We start from the raw sequence: 17,193 nt of genomic DNA, 5'->3' as shown, positions 1-17,193 counted from the left end.
CACCAGGAATAAGCTGCTGGGTGTGGCTGAACTGGAGACAACAGGCAGCAGTTGTGACCCAGGAAGCAAAAATAGAGATGAGTGGGAGGGGGGACAAGGCATTTGGCAGTAGTGGGAAGGATTTCTCCATTGGTGGACCTAAGATCCCCCTTTCCTTGTATATTTTTTTTTTGTCACATGTAAGGTACATGTCCAATTTTATACCTCTAACATGACTGCCTCTGGGTGACTCTGTCTCTTCCAGGTGGCAGCTGGGTTGCAGGTTGAACTGGAGATCGAGATTTATGCCATGGCAATTGGAGTGGAAGGTACCGAGGGCTCTGGAGAAATTTCCCACCGTATTGAAATTTTAACAGAGAGGGAGACGCTGTTCCTGCCTGTGAAGGCAAATATCCTTTGCTGCCTTATGGTATAGACAGTCCAAGTAGCCTCAGGCCTGGAGACAATCCACAGCTGTACTCAGGCCTCCTTTCTGAGGCACACAGCTGAGCTGATGGATGGACCCCAACTGAAAGTGATGTCAGTTGCACAGAATGGGAAGCCCAGACACACTGGAGGGAAGGAATGAGACCAGGAAGGCAGCCCCAAGACGTGGCTTTTGGGGAATGATTGGAAAGAGGGACAGGAGGGCTAAGGTGACCAGAAGTTGCGATTTTATAGGGACAGTCCTGATTCTGGGGTCTTTTTCTTATATAGGTTCCAATTGTCCCCCACCCCGTCCCGATTTTTCACACTTGCTGTCTGGTCACCTTAAGGAGGGCACACACACCCCAGTCAGGGGCTCAAAATCCTTATTAAACATTTAGATGATATTTAAGGAGCTGGGCCTCACTGGCTGGATGCTGAACACACAGATGGGGACCATCCCTACCTCAGCAGGCTCATAGCGTGAAGGCATGGACACAGAACTGGGGGCAGGGCTATAACTGCACAAGCAGATGAATTAAGCCAGTTTGCTTCATTAGGTTTTGTTGCTGGGCATTTTTTTTCTTTTCTTTGGGCTGTTTAACTGGGACTAGCGGTCTGGTGCCAGGGAAGAGCAACTTTAAGAATCATTAGTCCCCTTTGCCTCAAGCCTGAGAAATGTTCTGTTCACACTGAATGATGGGCTGGTTGTCACAGGTTGGACAGGAGGGGCGTGTTTGGCTTTGAAGCAAATGCACTGCTGGTTAAAGGTGAGAGACTGCCAGAGCTGGTCGCGAAAGAGTCGGTACGAGGAGGAACAATGCAAGGCTACACGCACAGCTCTCCTAGCAGCAGGTTAGGGACTCGTGTCCCTGGACTGAAGAGACCCCACCCCTCCCAGGTTGGAGAAGGGCTGGTGGCTCCTCTAAGGCTGACAAGGGGGCAGCTACTGCCAGTTAGGGTGGTGCTTCCTATATTGTGGACCCCTGTCCTGTGGCAGCTAGACTGAGACCATCCTTAGCTAATTGACATTGACCCAAAATGCTCTTTGATGGCCAATCCTATCAGTTATGGAGCTGGGCTAGACAAGGACTGGTGACCAAGCAGCGAAAGCCTCCTTACTTGACTCCCAGTCACCTGGTCCTGACTCCCACAGTGAACCATTGCTTTCCCCTCTTTCCATGTTTTCTCTTTTCCCCAATGCTCCCCTGCCCCCCAGCTCACTTTGGTGTTTGAGCTGGGTCAATGGTTTGGACTCAGGTCCTTTGAGGGCCTCTCATCTCCAGAGCGTGTTCAGGCCTCTAAACCCTCAGGTTTGTTTGTTTTTAAAAAAAAAAAAGTTTACACCCTTAACAAGTATCTCACCAGTGTTAACAGCTGAGATCTATGAGTGCAGGCCACAGGGCTACCCAGAGGGAGGCAAGGCAGCCATGGTCCAGCTGGTTTCTACAAGTCCTACCCCCAGGTTCAGGATTATACTACCCCACAAACTTCCTGGATAACGTAAGTGCCACAGATAAGTCATTGCAACTTCTAGCTGAAGAGTATTAGCTGAGCCTTGTCTTGGCTACTCACCCACCCCAGGATCAAGTCCTGCACCACCGAGAGCAGGAGCCAGACACAGCGGAGTGCTTATGTATTAAAGGGAAGCAATGGGATGATGGTAATGAAAGGACGTGGCTGCTAGAGATGTACAGGTTTTCTCAGTCACTCAGTCCCAAAGGAGTCACTCCCAGCAGAGAGGCACAGTCTCTGCTTCTCATCTCCACATAAACCCCTTGGCAGCTACACTCTCCTCTCCCCCAGGCTCCCCCATTCGCTGCACATCCACCCCCACAGCAATAAGGTAGCTCTCAGCAGAGACCGAAAGTAGCAGCTTTTTAGGTGCAAATGGCTTTTTTAGTGTTCTGAGTTTTACCAGTCACTAGGGCTCTGCTTGTTGATGTCAAGACTATTCCGTGAAACTCTGTAATTGATCAGAAGCAGCGTTCAGACGTTATACAGGCAAACACCATTGAGTTTAGCATAGGGCATCCTTTCACTCTGCCAAAAATATAGTCATACTATTTTCTTTCTGAAAACCAAAAATATTTCTCGAAGTTTCTCTCCCAACACATGGCACATGCCAACTACTGTACCTGGTTGTGTGGGTGAAAAGCTTTGAGAATTCAGTGTGGCCATCCTAAATCTAAGCTCATATCTTTTATGCCATGTCCACCTTCATTTATTATTTTTAAAGATCTTTGTGAAGTTTACACATGTGAAAATCCCTTTGCAGGCCAATGTTCCCTTCCAACAGCAGTAACGCAGCCCGGCCCCACAGCTGGCAGGAGCAGCCGCAATGCTTGTAGCACCTTTTGAAAGATAGCTGGAGACAATTAAGTGCTTCTATTGCAACAAGGGCAGATTTCTTTTAGCTTTTCTTTATTCTTTTTCATTTTCTTTGCTCTTTCATTACAGATCAGTCCAGGAGAGGTGACATCAAAAGCAGCAGCACTGAAAGACTGAGATTTTAGTCCGTTATTGTACAAATATTATCCCAGTAAATGTACTGACAAATCAATTCACATCAACTTGATTATTAAACGGTTGTTTCCTCTCACCATCCTCCATTTAGGCTCATTTGTCTCATGCCTGTAACTTAATTGTCTGGCCCCTATCACATTCTTGACCAGCTTTCTCAAACCACTCATGGAGTAGTGGGAAATAACGAAAAGGTCAGATGACTGGAACAGAGTGGTGTTCTTCGAGTGCTTGTTCATGTCAATTCCAATCAGGCGTGTGCACCAGGGCCGTCCTGAGGATTTATGGGGCCCTACACAAGTTACCTGAGGGGGAATATTAAGGGATGGGGGAGGAAGGTGGGGGCTCCACTGAAGGCAATCCCCAGCCGGCGTCGCTGACCACAGTGTGTCAAGGGGGCACTGCCACCATCTCCGCCCGCCGACCCCACCTCCCCGCCGGAACCTCTCCCCTGCCCCCAGGCTTCTGCCAGGGCTCAGGGCTTCCCTCCACCAACCAGCACGGCTTTTGCTGGGGCTCAAGGCTTCCCTCCACCGACTGACTGACCAAGCGACCAACACAGCTTCTGCCAGGGCACCCAGGCTGTCTGCTTGGGTGGCCATTTTTCTAGGGGCCCCATATTGGCCAGGGGAGCCTCTGGGCACGTGCCCTGGTGGCCTGTATATTAATCTGCATGTCGGGGCGATGATGGAAGCTATAGCCAGGAGCTCCCCACGCACCCAGCTTAGGGAGGAGATTCCGCTCTCCAGCATGCATGGCTCCCTCCCAGCACCCCCACACCCACTCCTACCTTGTCGATCTCCCTCTGGCCAGCGAGTGAGCTAAAGGGAGGCAGCAGTGGGTGAAGGGGAGGGGCCAAGGGGCTTCTTCCACTTACCCCCTTTTTTTAAAATTTCTCACTTGTGCTGCCGATTGGTTGCCCTGATTCACTCTGCACATGTGCAACAAGGAAGATGCCGAATGCAAACTGCACAGAAGCAACCCCGGCCAACCTGCCCATGGGTAGGGACAGCGAGTCAGAGCACAGCACATGCGGAACAGGCTGGGGCCCCACAGCCCAGTGGTGCCCCAAATTTTTGGGTGCCCTACGCAGCTGTGGATGCCTAAAGACGGCCCTGGTGAGCGTGCCGCATTCACAACAGCTGCAAGATTTTCCCTTAGCAGTATCCCTAGGGTTGGCCTGCCACCCCCTGGAGTCGGGCCCTGTCGACCTGACCCCTACTCAGTTCCTTCCTACGGCCTGTAACCCCTGAGCGCTCTATCCTCGTCTACATAGTTAGCATAGTAGTTATAAGAAAAGGAGGACCTGTGGCACCTTAGAGACTAACAAATATATCAGTCTCTAAGGTGCCACAAGTCCTCCTTTTCTTTTTGTGAATACAGACTAACACGGCTGCTACTCTGAAACCTCTCATAGTTGTGTATTTTTTTTAAATAGGTTTCTTTTTAGAGGGGAGTCTCTCCCCCCCCCCAACATTTTTCCCTGGCACCGGGCTATGCCTTGGTCCCCAGGCTTTAAACCGTGCTCGGACCACACTCATGCCTTAAGTGTCTGGGCGAGGGGCAGCTCAGAGACCACTGTAAGAGCTGTAAGGGTTTTCGCCCCAGGACCCTTAAGGACAGAGAGCAGCGCCTCTTGAGTCCTACTTATGGAGGCGGCTCTTCAGCCCCAGTCCAAGCACACAGCACCTGACCCGGCCTCAAGTGCCACGTCCTTGGTGCGCAGCACGCCAGCACTGTCAACGCGCAAACCGGTGCTGAGGAAGGACTCTGAGATCCTCCGCACCGCCACAGCTCCACCCACGGGCAGGCTTCAGTGAGGCACTGCTCTCACTGCCCGGTGCCCCGGAAGACAAAGGCCGACAGAGGGCACTCCCCAGCCAGGTCTAAGGACCACATAAGCCACCCCACATCGGGTGCTCAATCGGCCAGGATCCCGTCGACTCCTGCCCCAGGAGGGGTACAGTCAAGTCCGGAAACGCACGGCTCACAGGGCTGCCGCCGCAAGGACATAATTCCCCTCCATGACAGAGGCATTCAAGGCTGCAGCGGCCTGATTGGCACTCACGGTGCTGCCCTCACCTCCTAGGAGGGAGAAGTTGCCAGCACCTGGTACGTTCTGTGGGCAAGCCAGCGATGATATCCACCATGAGGCCATCCCCATTACATCAACCACTGGCACTGGGGGTTTCTGTGGGGGAACTGCTCCGGTCCCCAAGCTGGCATCGGTCCCCAGCACCAAGAGGCTCTGCTCCTCCCTGGTCATCACAATCAGAGACCTTGGAGTCGGAGTCCTCTTGCTCTAGCAGGAGCAGAAGATCCTGCTCCCACCGCAATAGTCACCCCTACCCGGCACCCTGACAGGGCCAGTGGCCGGGCCCCCAGTGGCCCTTCTGGACTCCCATGGCCTATCATCGGCATCAGTGGCCTCACACTGGGGCACTCCACCAACAGCACCAGCTGCTGCACCGTCCTCAGCACCATTCCCAGCACTGACTCCGGCTCCAATCCCAGCGTCTACCATGGCACAGAACTGACAGCAGCACCAGCCGCGGCACTGTCGCTCCTTGCCCCGTGGGGGACCACAGTGTGGCTGAGGGCAGTGATCAGACCCCAGTGCCAGCTGCCTTCTCATCCCCTTTGTCACCGGGTGAGGCGGTGGCGGCCACCTCAACGGCTCCAGCTTTAGAGGACACTAGGGTCCTTCAGCAGGTGCTAAGACGGGTGGCCCAGAACCAAAATATCAAAATGGAGGAGGTGGTGGAGGAAGCTGACTCAATGGTCGATATTCTCTCCCCACCCGGGCCATCCCGTATTGTGCTGCCGCTGATCAAAACAATTAGTGATGCCACCAAGACACTGTGGCAGACCCCGGCCTCGCTGCCGCCTACCAAGAGATACGAGCGGAGGTCCTTTGTTCCTTCACCTGGGTATGAACATTTGTACACCCACCCCCAAGCCAGACTCCCTGGTAGTGGATGCTGCTAACCAGCGTGCGTGACAGGGCTACCAGGGGCCCTCTCCCAAGAACAGTGAGGCCAAAAAATTGGACCATTTTGGGAGGAAAAAAAACACTCAACTGGGGATTTGCAGCTACATATCGCTAACCATCAAGCAGTGGTTAGCAGATACAATTATAACACCAGGACAGATCCCTGCAGGACCCCACTGGATATGCCTGTCCAGCTTGATTGTGAACTCTTGGAGTATGCTTTTCCAACCAGTTCTGCACCTACCTTACAGTAGCTCCATCTAGGCTATATTTCCCTAGTTTGTTTAGGAGAAGGTCATGGGAGACACTATTAAAAGCCTGACTAAAGTCAAGATATAACAGACTCCTGTCTTGGTGACAAAGATACAACATGATGCAGTGACCAGAAGTTGAAGCTAGACAAATTCAGACTAGATATAAGGCATACATTTTTAACAATGAAAGTAATTAACCATTGGAACAATTTACCTAAGGTGGATTCTCCATCGCTGGTAATTTTTAAACCAAGACACTTTTTTTTCTTTTAAGATATGCTCTAGTTTAAAAGGGATTCTTTGGGGGGGGAAGTCCTTCAGCCTGTGTTATACAGGAGATCAGACTAAATGATCACAACCATCCCACCTGGACTTGGAATCTGAGTCTATAACACTGTACTCTGAGCTCGTGCTACAGCTCCCCAAAGAACAAGCAGCGTATTTCAGGTCGGCAGTGCACGGATTATATATTTCAACCTAGTTTATAAAATATATTCTGTGCCTTAAAACAAATAATGGATATTTAGCACTGAGAAGTCCCTGGTCAAGATTTTCAAAACTAGGACCCCTGAAGTTAGTCCCATAAATCCTTAGGTACCTGATTTTAAGTACTGACCACCCAGCAGATTCCATGGGGATCTAGGGTGGTTGTCAGAGAACAGATACTAGACAAGACAGAGCACTAGTCTGATTTGGTAATTGCGGTGTTCCTATTTTCAGAAAGTCATATGCATGTACAAATCTAGTATTTGTATGCACAGTGCTAGTTATTTGGCCACACACCCACTTGGGCCCACACACCACAGGTGTTCTGTGTGCACAAAGTTGGGTTTTGCAGAAATGGGGGTCAGGCTAAGACTCCTTGGAAGATTCCACTCTGAAAAGTGACCAATGTACAATTCCACATTTAGCCTCCCACCAACTCCGAAGCACGTATGTTCAGTTTACATACAGAAAGAATGGCTCTCTAACTGCTCTGTAAATTCAGTCTGGATCTGAGACTCAAGCTGGCTTCTCTCTAACGTATGTAACCACCAGTAATAAGTTCTGCAGGCAAAATGTTGCCCTCAGGTACACTGGAGTAACCTTGTTGCCTTCAGTAGGGTGTCTTAGGAGTAACTGCAAAAAGAACAGGAGGACTTTTGTGGCACCTTAGAGACTAACAAATTTATTTGAGCATAAGCTTTCGTGAGCTACAGCTCACTTCATCAGATGCATTCACGAAAGCTTATGCTCAAATAAATTTGTTAGTCTCTAAGGTGCCACAAAAGTCCTCCTGTTCTTTTTGCGGATACAGACTAACATGGCTGCTACTCTGAAACCTGTCATTAGGAGTAACTGAGCATCACGTAAAGACAATGGAACTAATAAAGGGCTCCTCAATTGCAACTCCTTAAAAATACAGTTGTTGTGTGAGCCAGAGGGAGCCAGCTCTGGGCCCCAGGGCAGCATTGGTTCTGGAAGCCTGAAGCAGCATTTGGTTTTTCACCAAGTACACAGACAGCAGTGCAGCTCAGGATGACTGGGGCCCCCCGCTAGCCTGTTTTATGGAAAGGATCCCGCATATTCCAGACTACACAGACATCCTGACAGCAGCAGCAGCGAATTGATCACTTCCGTTTATTTCAGCAACAAGCAGTGATTTAGCCAGTACATGACAAGTACAAAAATGGCATCAATTCTGGACAGTGGTAAATTCCTCATGAACTGGAGTTAGCGCGGTCTCCACGTGCTAAGTGGAGCTGATAACTCTACAGCACAGTGCAGGGCCCCTCCTCCAATCCTCTGTCCTCCAGAAGGAGGCCTACCAGGCTTCATAGCTGGCACCAAGGAAGTTACGAGGAGAGACAACACACTGCCTGACATCGAGCTCCAAGGAGCTGTTCTGACATTGAGGAACTGTTGTTCGTCTGTCTGTAACACTTCAAAGGGCCAGGGACGGGGAGAGCTAGGCCTTGTATCAGTCCACGGGAATTCAGTCTGACCACACGGCCTGTGTCCCTGTAAGCCACTCCCTGTTGCAACATCAACACAAAGTCTTGCCACCTGCCCCTTTGCACACTGGCATGTTACAGGAGCAGTTTGCAAACTACACTCAGGGCTAGTCTACACTGGCAACGCTAAAGCGCGGCTTGTGTAGTCCCGGCAGAGCGCTGGGAGAGAGCTCTTCCACTGCTCTACAAAAGCCACCTCCACAAGAGGCGTAGCTCCCAGCACAGCTCCCTACACTGGCGCTTGACAGCGCTGACATGTGCTGCGCTCAGGGGGGTGTTTTTTCACACCCCTGAGTGAGAAAGTTGCAGCGCTGCAAATTGCCACTGTAGACAAGCCCTCAGTTAAAACACTGAGAGCAAGTCATATCTCTATGGAGGAAGAAATCAAGCCATTTCTAATGGCTGCTGGTCTAAGGGATGGGCTGCAGCTTTGAGGCCAGCCTCAGATTCAGGATTCAAATGTAAATGTACCCAGCAGAGTACAGGAAGTTCCATCGAAGCCGGAGAATGGGACACACTCCACCCCAGGTTTGTGACATGCCCTGGAGGGAATTAACACACACTCTGTGCACACAAGAGCAGGAGCAGATCTGCTGGAGTCCGCTTCAGTCACTGAATCAGAGACTTTCAGGGCCCACTAGCCCTCAGAAAGGCTCCCTCACACACATGGAGGCTGCATGAGCCCCGCGCTCTGCCCTGCATTATGGACAGCAAAAGCTAAACCATCGCGAGAACCAGCTTCTCTTTTTTCTTCCTCTTCCTCCTCTTCTCCTCAAAACGGTCAGTCGCATCAGCAAAGAAAGTCACCTCGTCCTTGGCCTCAATCTCTCTCCTCAGGAACTGCAGCCCAGCCATATTGAAGCCCAGCACATTCTGCAGAGACAGATGGTCAAGTGCATTTCTGGGTATTCCTCAACCGTGCTAGTGGCAGGGAGTCACCATCTCCCTAGCCCACATAGACACGAATGCTTTCACCATCTCCGGGAAAGGGGCAGCCAGATGCAGCCCCACAGATTTATGCAGTGCAGCCTACAGCCAACTTCATCAACACAGCAGAATGGGCAGACCCCAGCCACAGCTCACAACAAGAGGGAGCACTGCATTCGGGGAGTTGGAGTCTCTGTTCTCCACTCCTCTGTATTAAAGAGCAGGGAGCTACAACCCCCTTTCTGAAAGTTAGCTAGCAATTAGGTGACTCAGCCCTGGTAGAACACCACCTCCCCCACTCCGGGTTACTTGTGAATCACGTCAGCCCATGGCAAAGGTGAAGATGGTTTCCCTTTCATGAGAGGTTTCAGTGTCCTGTGTACAAAGTACATTCACACTGGAGAGTAAAGTCTGAACAAACCCCACAGCAAAATGAAAAGGGGATGGAGCCACTGTGTTATAGCCAGGAACCAGCCTGCTGCCCCCACATGCAGCAGAAATATGACAAAGGGCCAGGCTACTGGAAGGCTGGGAAGAGTCAGACGGGGACACTGGACTTTGAGACAAAAGCAATGCCTTCTGTAACCGTTAGTACAGTCACTATGCCAGAGTCTGGGCAGGGGGGTCACTGCAGATACTCACCCTGACCTCACTGACTTTGGAAATGGTGGTTTTCTTCAGATTCTCGATCACTGTCACGAGCAGCTGATTGCTTGTGATGCGCCCAAAGTGTATCCTGAAGAACAAGACAGGCAGAGAGAGCACCCCAGTTAGATGCAGCGTCCCTTGCAGAGTGACATTCTGATAGGCCAAGGGACTTCAGTAGGAGAACAAAGTGAGGGCTTTTCTTAATTGTGTTTACGTGGTGCAGATCCCACCAGGAGATGGATCAGAGTGCAAACGAATGAGATCAATATTACAACAGAGGTGGACTGGAAAAGAAACGGGGGCTATTTCATAGTTTCTTTTTACAGCACAGCGGCTAAAGACCTAGGCGGCTGCTCTGGGTGAGCTGGATGTGAGATGCGCTATCAGCCCATGCTGGCATGAGGGAATATCATTCTCAGCTTCGTCAGCACTTCAGAGCTCTGAAATCTCAAACACTGACACTATAGCTGGCAGCCCCGTCTGGGCCATATTAGCCAGACCCATGTTCCCTGTCCTGACCCAGCCTGGCTGCGCACACAGTCCTGACAACAGCCCCATCACATATATTGAGAACGATGGGACCTTTCCTCCAAAATACAGAGGACACAGGACCAACTCTGCCAGGCAGGACTCCAGGGGAAGAAGAGAAAGCTCAAGTACATTCTCCACAGGCCCAAGTAAGAATGTACTTCATCCCGCAGTACCTCAGGATCATCCAGACCTACCCCGCATGCCCATGTGTCCCTTTCGAGCATGGCAGGTGCCCAGAGAAAGTAATGCACTCCTGCTACACAAGGAGAAGGACAACAGGCATTCAGGTGAGCACAGCTGGGGGAAGTGCGGGCTCACAGCCCAGGAGATCAAAGGCCCCTCACTAGCTACAATGCAGGCAAAGAGCAGTGGGTCTGGCTGTCTACACAACACCCTGCTGCCATGTCTCAAACCAGAAGGGGCCACAGGGCATTTCAGGCCCAGACAGCCCACGGTCTCTCTGCAGAACCCGTCTGCTAGCACTAACTGCCAGGGAGCTTGTCCACTAGGAACTAGAACAAGATACCCCTGCCTCCCTCCCCGTTTCATACATTCCACCACCCAGGCGTCAGATGCTGGTAAATGCTGGATTCAAACTAGTGAGTGAGGTGAGAGAACGACGCCTGACTCACCTGAGCAGAAAGAGAAGCGCACGGCAGAGGAGTTCCACCTCCGAGCCCCGCTGGATGTGCTCATTAAAGAGCACAAGCAGGTCAGGCACATACGAGAAGGGCAGCACCAGCAGAGACTCCTCCAACTCACTGAGGAGAGAGTGCAGAGACAGGGATGACTGACAGCAGCCATGGACTGCACCAACAGCCACTGCTCTGCGGCAGAATGGGCCCCAGCGAGGCACGACATGCTGTGCAAAGCCGCTCAGCCTTGTCACGGTCCAACCTGGCAGCTCCCCTCTCTGAGGAAGGAGACTGGGAAGACTGACTGAAGAAAGCCAGGACCATTTGGATGGAATACAGTTTCTTCGACATCACCCAGGGCAGGGAGCAAGCAGAGAGCATTTGGGTGGGAGACAGACCATCCTGCCCTGTGGGAAAGACGCTAGACAGCTCTGCCTGCCCGGAACATCTCGCTGGCTTCCTTCCATTCCACTGAGTAAAAGAGCTCCTGGCCCACCTGCATGGCCAACTCTCACCGCGGAGGAATGATTTTTACTCCCCACTTGCAGACACTCTACAGCCGCAGCGTGCACTCATTCCCAAAGAGGTGGCTTTCGTAATAGAATTACCCATGAAATACATTAAACGACTTCAAGTCTACCAGTGACATTCACACCAGTCTTTCTACCACTGCCCACCTCCAATATAAGTGGCCAATCCAAGACTCCAACTAGAGCCAGGCTTCATTGCTCAGTAGCAAGCCCTGCTCAGCAAGAAGCCTCATGAGACTCACCTTGACTTGACTTTCTTGAAAACTTCTAGCACATACACCGAGGGCTGTAACAGAAGGAAACGGCATCAGCTTGGCATGTCAGGAAGTGCCCCGAGGGGAGCACTAGATCAGTGGTTTTCAAACTTTTTAGACCCTTTTCAAACAATGTAGTCTACTGCATACCCTCATCTGAAATAGGGTCATAATATTCCTACGATTAGATTACCACGTCTTACACACAAGTCTTCATGGCCTTGTCCGCCATTACAGGATTATTCTCCCATTCCCCCCTCATGAGAGCTTGAGTCCCCCAGTTTGAAAACCACTACACTAGATTGAATGAATCTCAAAGCATGTTACACCTCTACCCCGATATAATGCGGTAAAGCAGTGCTCCAAGGAGTGGGGCTGCTTTACCGCGTTATATCTGAATTCGTGTTACCGCAAGCAGTTCCTCTGCCCTCCCCTGAGCGCGCAGCAGCTCCGCTTCTCCTCCCTCCCAGCCTTGCCGTGCCAATCAGCTGACAAGCTTGGGAGGGGGGAGAAGCGGAGCTGCGGCGTGCTCGTGCAAGGCGGCGGAGCGGAGGTGACCTGAGGTGGGGGGTGGGGGGGCTGCAGCAAGTAAGGGGGCAGGGGGCACAGAGGAACCGCTCCCCGCCCCAGCTCACCTCCTTGCCGCCGCTGCTCCGCTTCTCCTCCCGCCCCCTTCCAGGCTTCCCGTGCCAAACAGCTGATTAGTGCAGGAAGCCTGGAAGGGAGCGGGGAAGAAGTGTGGCAATGGCGGCGTGCTGGGCTGGGGAGCGGTTCCTCTCCCTACCCCAATATAACGCGGTCTCACCTATAAGACACGAAGATTTTTTCGGTTCCCGAGGCCGCGTTATATCGGGGTAGAGGTATAGTTGTAAAAACACAGGAACATGCTTTTAAGAGGTGTTAAATACAATCAGAATGAACAGAGATACAGAAAGCCACCGCACTTCCCATCCGCTGACAGTTTGGGATACAAAGGGCTGCTCAGGAGATGAATGAAACAAGCTGCTTTCAAAAAACTTTAGTACAGGTGAGATTTTTGTAATAATTTAGCAGGTTGAATATAAAGTGTTTCTCCATTTTATACAAGTTCTGCAATTTAGTGGAACAAGTTTGATGCAATATGGATAAACACCATTTACGCTTAAGCTGTTAAATTATATAAAAAACCTCACAAAAACTAGTTACCTAAAAAGTGTTACTAGCCCCAGCTCCTCTCATTCATCTGCTGAACAGCACCTCCTGGGTCACAAATTGCACAGCAGACTAGGCCTCCTGCAGGGAAGTAGCAGGAGGAAAAAAAGGGAGCTCCATCTCAGAAAGAGATTCAAGTACCATCCACTATCCGAAGAGAATGAAGGAGTGACAAGGGGTTTCTAAAGGGTGACTGAAAAATTCATTAGTATGTATGTAGAGATTTTATAGACCTGTTTAACACAGGAGGAACAAATTAGGCAATGGCATAACAACTGGAATATAAATGTACACACAAGCTCAGAATGTTTCATTTCAATGCACTATTATACACAAATACACACCTTCTAGTATCTAGAAGTGAAAATTGCCCACTGGGTTACACGAGCACATCAAATGCTGTAATAGTGACATTCTATATTTACATGGAATTTCACTTAAAATATCTTGAGAAGCCTAAACAAGAAGTGCAGAGTTTGAGTCCCACCAATCCTTTCAAAATGAGTCTGCCTAAGGCAGAGCTCTGCATTCTACTCAGGACCACCCCACCATGGCAAGAGCAGAAAAGCGGCTGTAGGACCTGGAACTTCCATGGGTCTCCTAAAGAAAAACTGGCTTCCAGCTACTATTGTTACATGGTTCACAGCAACACAGCAGACAGGCCTCCAGTCAGCAAGAACACTTCAACAGAGAGCAGATACTGCACCTGCCAAACCCACAGAGCATTTCTGAGCATGATCTGACCTCTCAAGCGCTCAGAGTCGACGGTCTGGGCCCAGATTCAGAGCTTGCCAGCACGATGTAATTTTGCTTCTTGAACTCATGAGCGTGAATGGACACCCCAGGACCCAGAGTCCCAAGAGCAGACTGTGCACAGCCCATGAATTGGGCATCTCACTTACTGAAATATTTCCATAGGCCTGGAGGATGGGGTTGACAGGAAGGGGAACCTGCAGAAAGGGAAGGGGTTAGAATAAGGCAGGTACATGCACACACACACAGTTTCCAGTAAGAGACAAGCACACGGTCAGGCCTTTACCCGGAACTCCCCCCACACAGAGAGGTGGTTTTCAGTAGCCAGAGCAGCATAATTCTCAGAACACACAGGGCATTCTGTCTTACACATCTCCATTCTTTCCCACCCAGCCAGCCATCAGCCACCATTATAACTAGAAATAATGGGATGACGGTAAGAACGAACAGCTAGGCTGGATGGTAGGGAAAACCTCCTGGCAGAGATTTCTATTAGGCAATAGAATAATCTCCCCAGGGGAAGTGGCAGAAGCCCCAGTGCAGCCCAAGACATTAAAAACCAGAAGAAAATGCACTGTTAATTGCGCAATAGGGAATGATGCTGCCCTTCTGCCAGGAGATGGATTTCACCGACCATCTCTAGCTGCCACAACTCTTTATTTGCCTGCTTAGCTTCCACCCTGAGGAGATGGAGCTGGCTGGACACATTCACACTTCACTGGGTATATCCATGTCCAGGTGTCTTCACCTCTTTCCCAGCAGCTTTACATATGGCCTGGTGCTCCTTTAGTTTTGCAGTCTCTTCTCTGTACAGCTCGATGGCTTCCATGATCCGCTCAGCCTGTGCAGAACAAAAGCAGCACATCAGCCACATCAGGAGCTGAAAGGCCCGGTCAAAGCAGAGCTCACGTCCTGATTGGGAGGATGGGGAGCAGGGGTGGGGGAAGCTCTTATTTATCAGCTTAAGAGCATTCCATGAGATTCCAAACATGGCACCACTGACCACTTAGTATGTAGAAACCATGTGACCTGCACTAGCCAATCAATCAACATTCAGGATTCCTCAGCTTGCGGAGGTGCTGTTTCTCTCTCAAGGTGCTCCTCTGACATCTACAGGCAATTCCAGCCTGCTGTCCAGCAGTAACTCCTCAAAGCACTCTCCTTTCAAAAAGAACACCGGACTGGTCAGTTTTGACCATCTGTAGTTTTACTTGCTAAGGTAAGAGTAGCCAAGCCTCAGAACTGATTGCTGCAGGGGTCGGAGAGATCCCCAGGACTCCACCCTCCCACAGCATTGTACAATTGCCAAGGGGCATTATGAGACATTTCCACCTTCTTCTGAAGTATCGGGGATTGGCCAGGAGCAGGATGCCTGACTGGCTGGACCAACACACCCTGATCATGCACAGAAAAAAATCTATGCTTCTGGTGGAGAGTCCCATTACCACAGAGCATGCCTGCGGAGCCAACTGGCTTAAACAAAAGAGTATGCAAAGCTTTTAATTCTGTGTTTACAAACAGGAAACAGATCCATTCACCCCTGGTGCCTGCTGGCTGGGTGGGGAATGTCCCAGAGAGGGGAGATGGCCTCAGTACTGCCCTGGGAGGCACCAACCTGGCACATTTCTGGACGGACACAAACTCCTCCTCTGGGCTGAGGTGACCCTGCTCTGCCTGATTAGGGAAAGTCTACTTCTGTGCCCTATATCTCAGATGTCTGCTCCTCAGAGCATGAGCCCTTCCAGGGAGTCTGCTGGCCTATCAGTAACACTGGAGAACAAAGGAAAGAACCAGCAACACCCACACTAACTTACCGCTTTGACAGTTTCAATGGTCTTTTTTCCTGCTAATCCAGTCTCTCCCTGGGTCTCGCCAGCCACCTGCAAGACACAAGACATGTCTCAAGCTACAGTCCTTCCCACTAGGCAGCAAAGCAGCTAATGCAGCCCCCAGGCAGCTCAACCCTCTTCCACAGTCTACATCCCTGCTGCATATTAAAGCTCAATGTCTTCCCCTGCCTCTCATGTTCTTGGCTTTCCATCAAGTTCCCTGTATTTACACTGGTAATGGATTGATATAGAAATAAACTGCTTTCAGCTCAGAGTCCCAAAGCACCAAACTAGTATTAACCCTCATGGCCCCGTGAGAGAGGTGACTTTCTGGATAGGGAAATATAGGCGAAGAGAGCTAACCAAGGTCACACAGTGAGGCTGTGACAAAGTCAGCAAAGGAACTCAAGCCTCCTGCCCTAATCACTAAACACACTGCTTCCCATCCATTACACATAACAAAGGCACTGAAGAGCCAGGCCTCGGACACTGCTGACCTAGCATGGATTTGAACTGGTGATGTACGAAATGGAGAGAAGGCAGGAACTGTGATTCACAGACTGTAGTTACTATACTGGAATAAGGCCAGGACCCCTCACTCTTGCAAGAAGGGCCCAGAACTCCTTAATGAGTGCCTTGGCTTTCAGTCTCCTCTAAGCCAGCATCTCCAGTGGCATGCTGCCCTGAGCTCCACACTGGGCCAGTACCAGTGAACTAGATCCTCCCAGCATTCCTTACAGGTCTCACATAAGTACAGATCCAGACGAGCTCATGAGCATTTTAGTCTGCTTAATATTCTGCTGGTCAGACAGCTCTACTCACCACAGGCTGATCTTCCTTAGCCACGCTCTCCTCGTATTCAGCTTCCCTTTGCTGCAGCGAAGGAGAAAGCAATACATTAACATGGGCAGGTAAAACAGCGAGAATGAAAGCGTTCAGCTTCCTCCCAGGAAAGCTGTGGCTTCGTGTGAACCTTGCCGCCCAATCTCAAATCTGGGACATCCCTAGCAGGGTGCCCAATGCAGGCTCCCAGGTTTGTTTTCCTCCAATGGCCCAGCATGAGCTCAAGATGCCAACACCAAGGGTTTGGCTTGCACAATCACACCAGTGCTCACCACAGCAGGGCTGACTGAGTGACAGCTCTGGCATCTGCTAGGCAGGTGGGGAACAGGTGTGCAGGCTGGGCACACGGGCAGCCCGAAGAGATCGTTAGCATCAGCTAATCAAGCCGAAATTAAGACAATCCAGATACAGCTGCTCCCTTCTGAGACATCAGCCCATCCTGCAGGAAGGAGCAGTCCCAGCAGGGCACTGACTGGCACCTCGCACACTAGCACGGCCCTTGCACTGTTTAATCCATCCTCCGCTCTCCAGAGCTGTGGCTTCCCCACGGAAGTGCCAACTCGCTGTTCTTGATGCATGAAGGAGATGTATGATAAGCTCCCCTAAGAAAAGGGCATCTACCTCCCTCTGGCAGGTTTATATATCATCCTATAGCCACCAGCATTTCGAATGGGCAGTCCAGGGGTATTGAGGTCCTAAGGGTCACAGCAAAATCCCCACAGAAGAGTCAGGCCAGACATCACTGACTCTCAGGTTTCCTCCTCTGCACATGCTGTCAGGCACTCTCTCCTCCACTGGCTCTTTGGGGAGTGCTTTGATGAAGAGGTGAACCCTGAAGCACAAGTTCAAGAGGCAAGGTAGGCCTCTGCCAGCTCCCCGTAGCC

General features: G+C 50.8%; 2 protein-coding genes across 10 annotated transcripts in view; one reads left to right on the top strand and one right to left on the bottom strand.

The window, feature by feature from the left end:
- SPAG17 (sperm associated antigen 17) overlaps positions 1-2,996 on the top strand; it is a 307,771-nt gene extending 304,775 nt beyond the window's left edge. For all 5 annotated transcript variants that reach the window (XM_073310318.1, XM_073310310.1, XM_073310300.1 and 2 more), the window contains 3 exons: positions 245-389; positions 1,771-1,908; positions 2,866-2,996. In XM_073310318.1, the coding sequence (XP_073166419.1) occupies positions 245-389; positions 1,771-1,907 (282 nt within the window). In that variant the 3' untranslated portion in view covers position 1,908; positions 2,866-2,996. The remainder of the gene's footprint in view (positions 1-244; positions 390-1,770; positions 1,909-2,865) is intronic.
- Positions 2,997-7,778: 4,782 nt separating this feature from the next.
- The window catches only part of WDR3 (WD repeat domain 3), a 41,998-nt gene continuing 32,583 nt past the window's right edge, over positions 7,779-17,193 (bottom strand). For 4 of the 5 annotated variants that reach the window (XM_073310359.1, XM_073310368.1, XM_073310382.1 and 1 more), the window contains 8 exons: positions 16,289-16,339; positions 15,452-15,517; positions 14,386-14,478; positions 13,787-13,834; positions 11,682-11,725; positions 10,907-11,035; positions 9,738-9,831; positions 7,779-9,041 (listed from right to left, as the gene is read on the bottom strand). In XM_073310359.1, the coding sequence (XP_073166460.1) occupies positions 8,886-9,041; positions 9,738-9,831; positions 10,907-11,035; positions 11,682-11,725; positions 13,787-13,834; positions 14,386-14,478; positions 15,452-15,517; positions 16,289-16,339 (681 nt within the window). In that variant the 3' untranslated portion in view covers positions 7,779-8,885. The remainder of the gene's footprint in view (positions 9,042-9,737; positions 9,832-10,906; positions 11,036-11,681; positions 11,726-13,786; positions 13,835-14,385; positions 14,479-15,451; positions 15,518-16,288; positions 16,340-17,193) is intronic. The other variant, XM_073310377.1, reaches the window with a different exon arrangement.

This window comes from Lepidochelys kempii, chromosome 1 (genome assembly GCF_965140265.1).
Source record: "Lepidochelys kempii isolate rLepKem1 chromosome 1, rLepKem1.hap2, whole genome shotgun sequence".
Taxonomy (NCBI): Eukaryota; Metazoa; Chordata; order Testudines; family Cheloniidae; genus Lepidochelys; species Lepidochelys kempii.
Note: the sequence above shows the minus strand (reverse complement) of the source record. Positions and strands in the feature narration are given on the sequence as shown.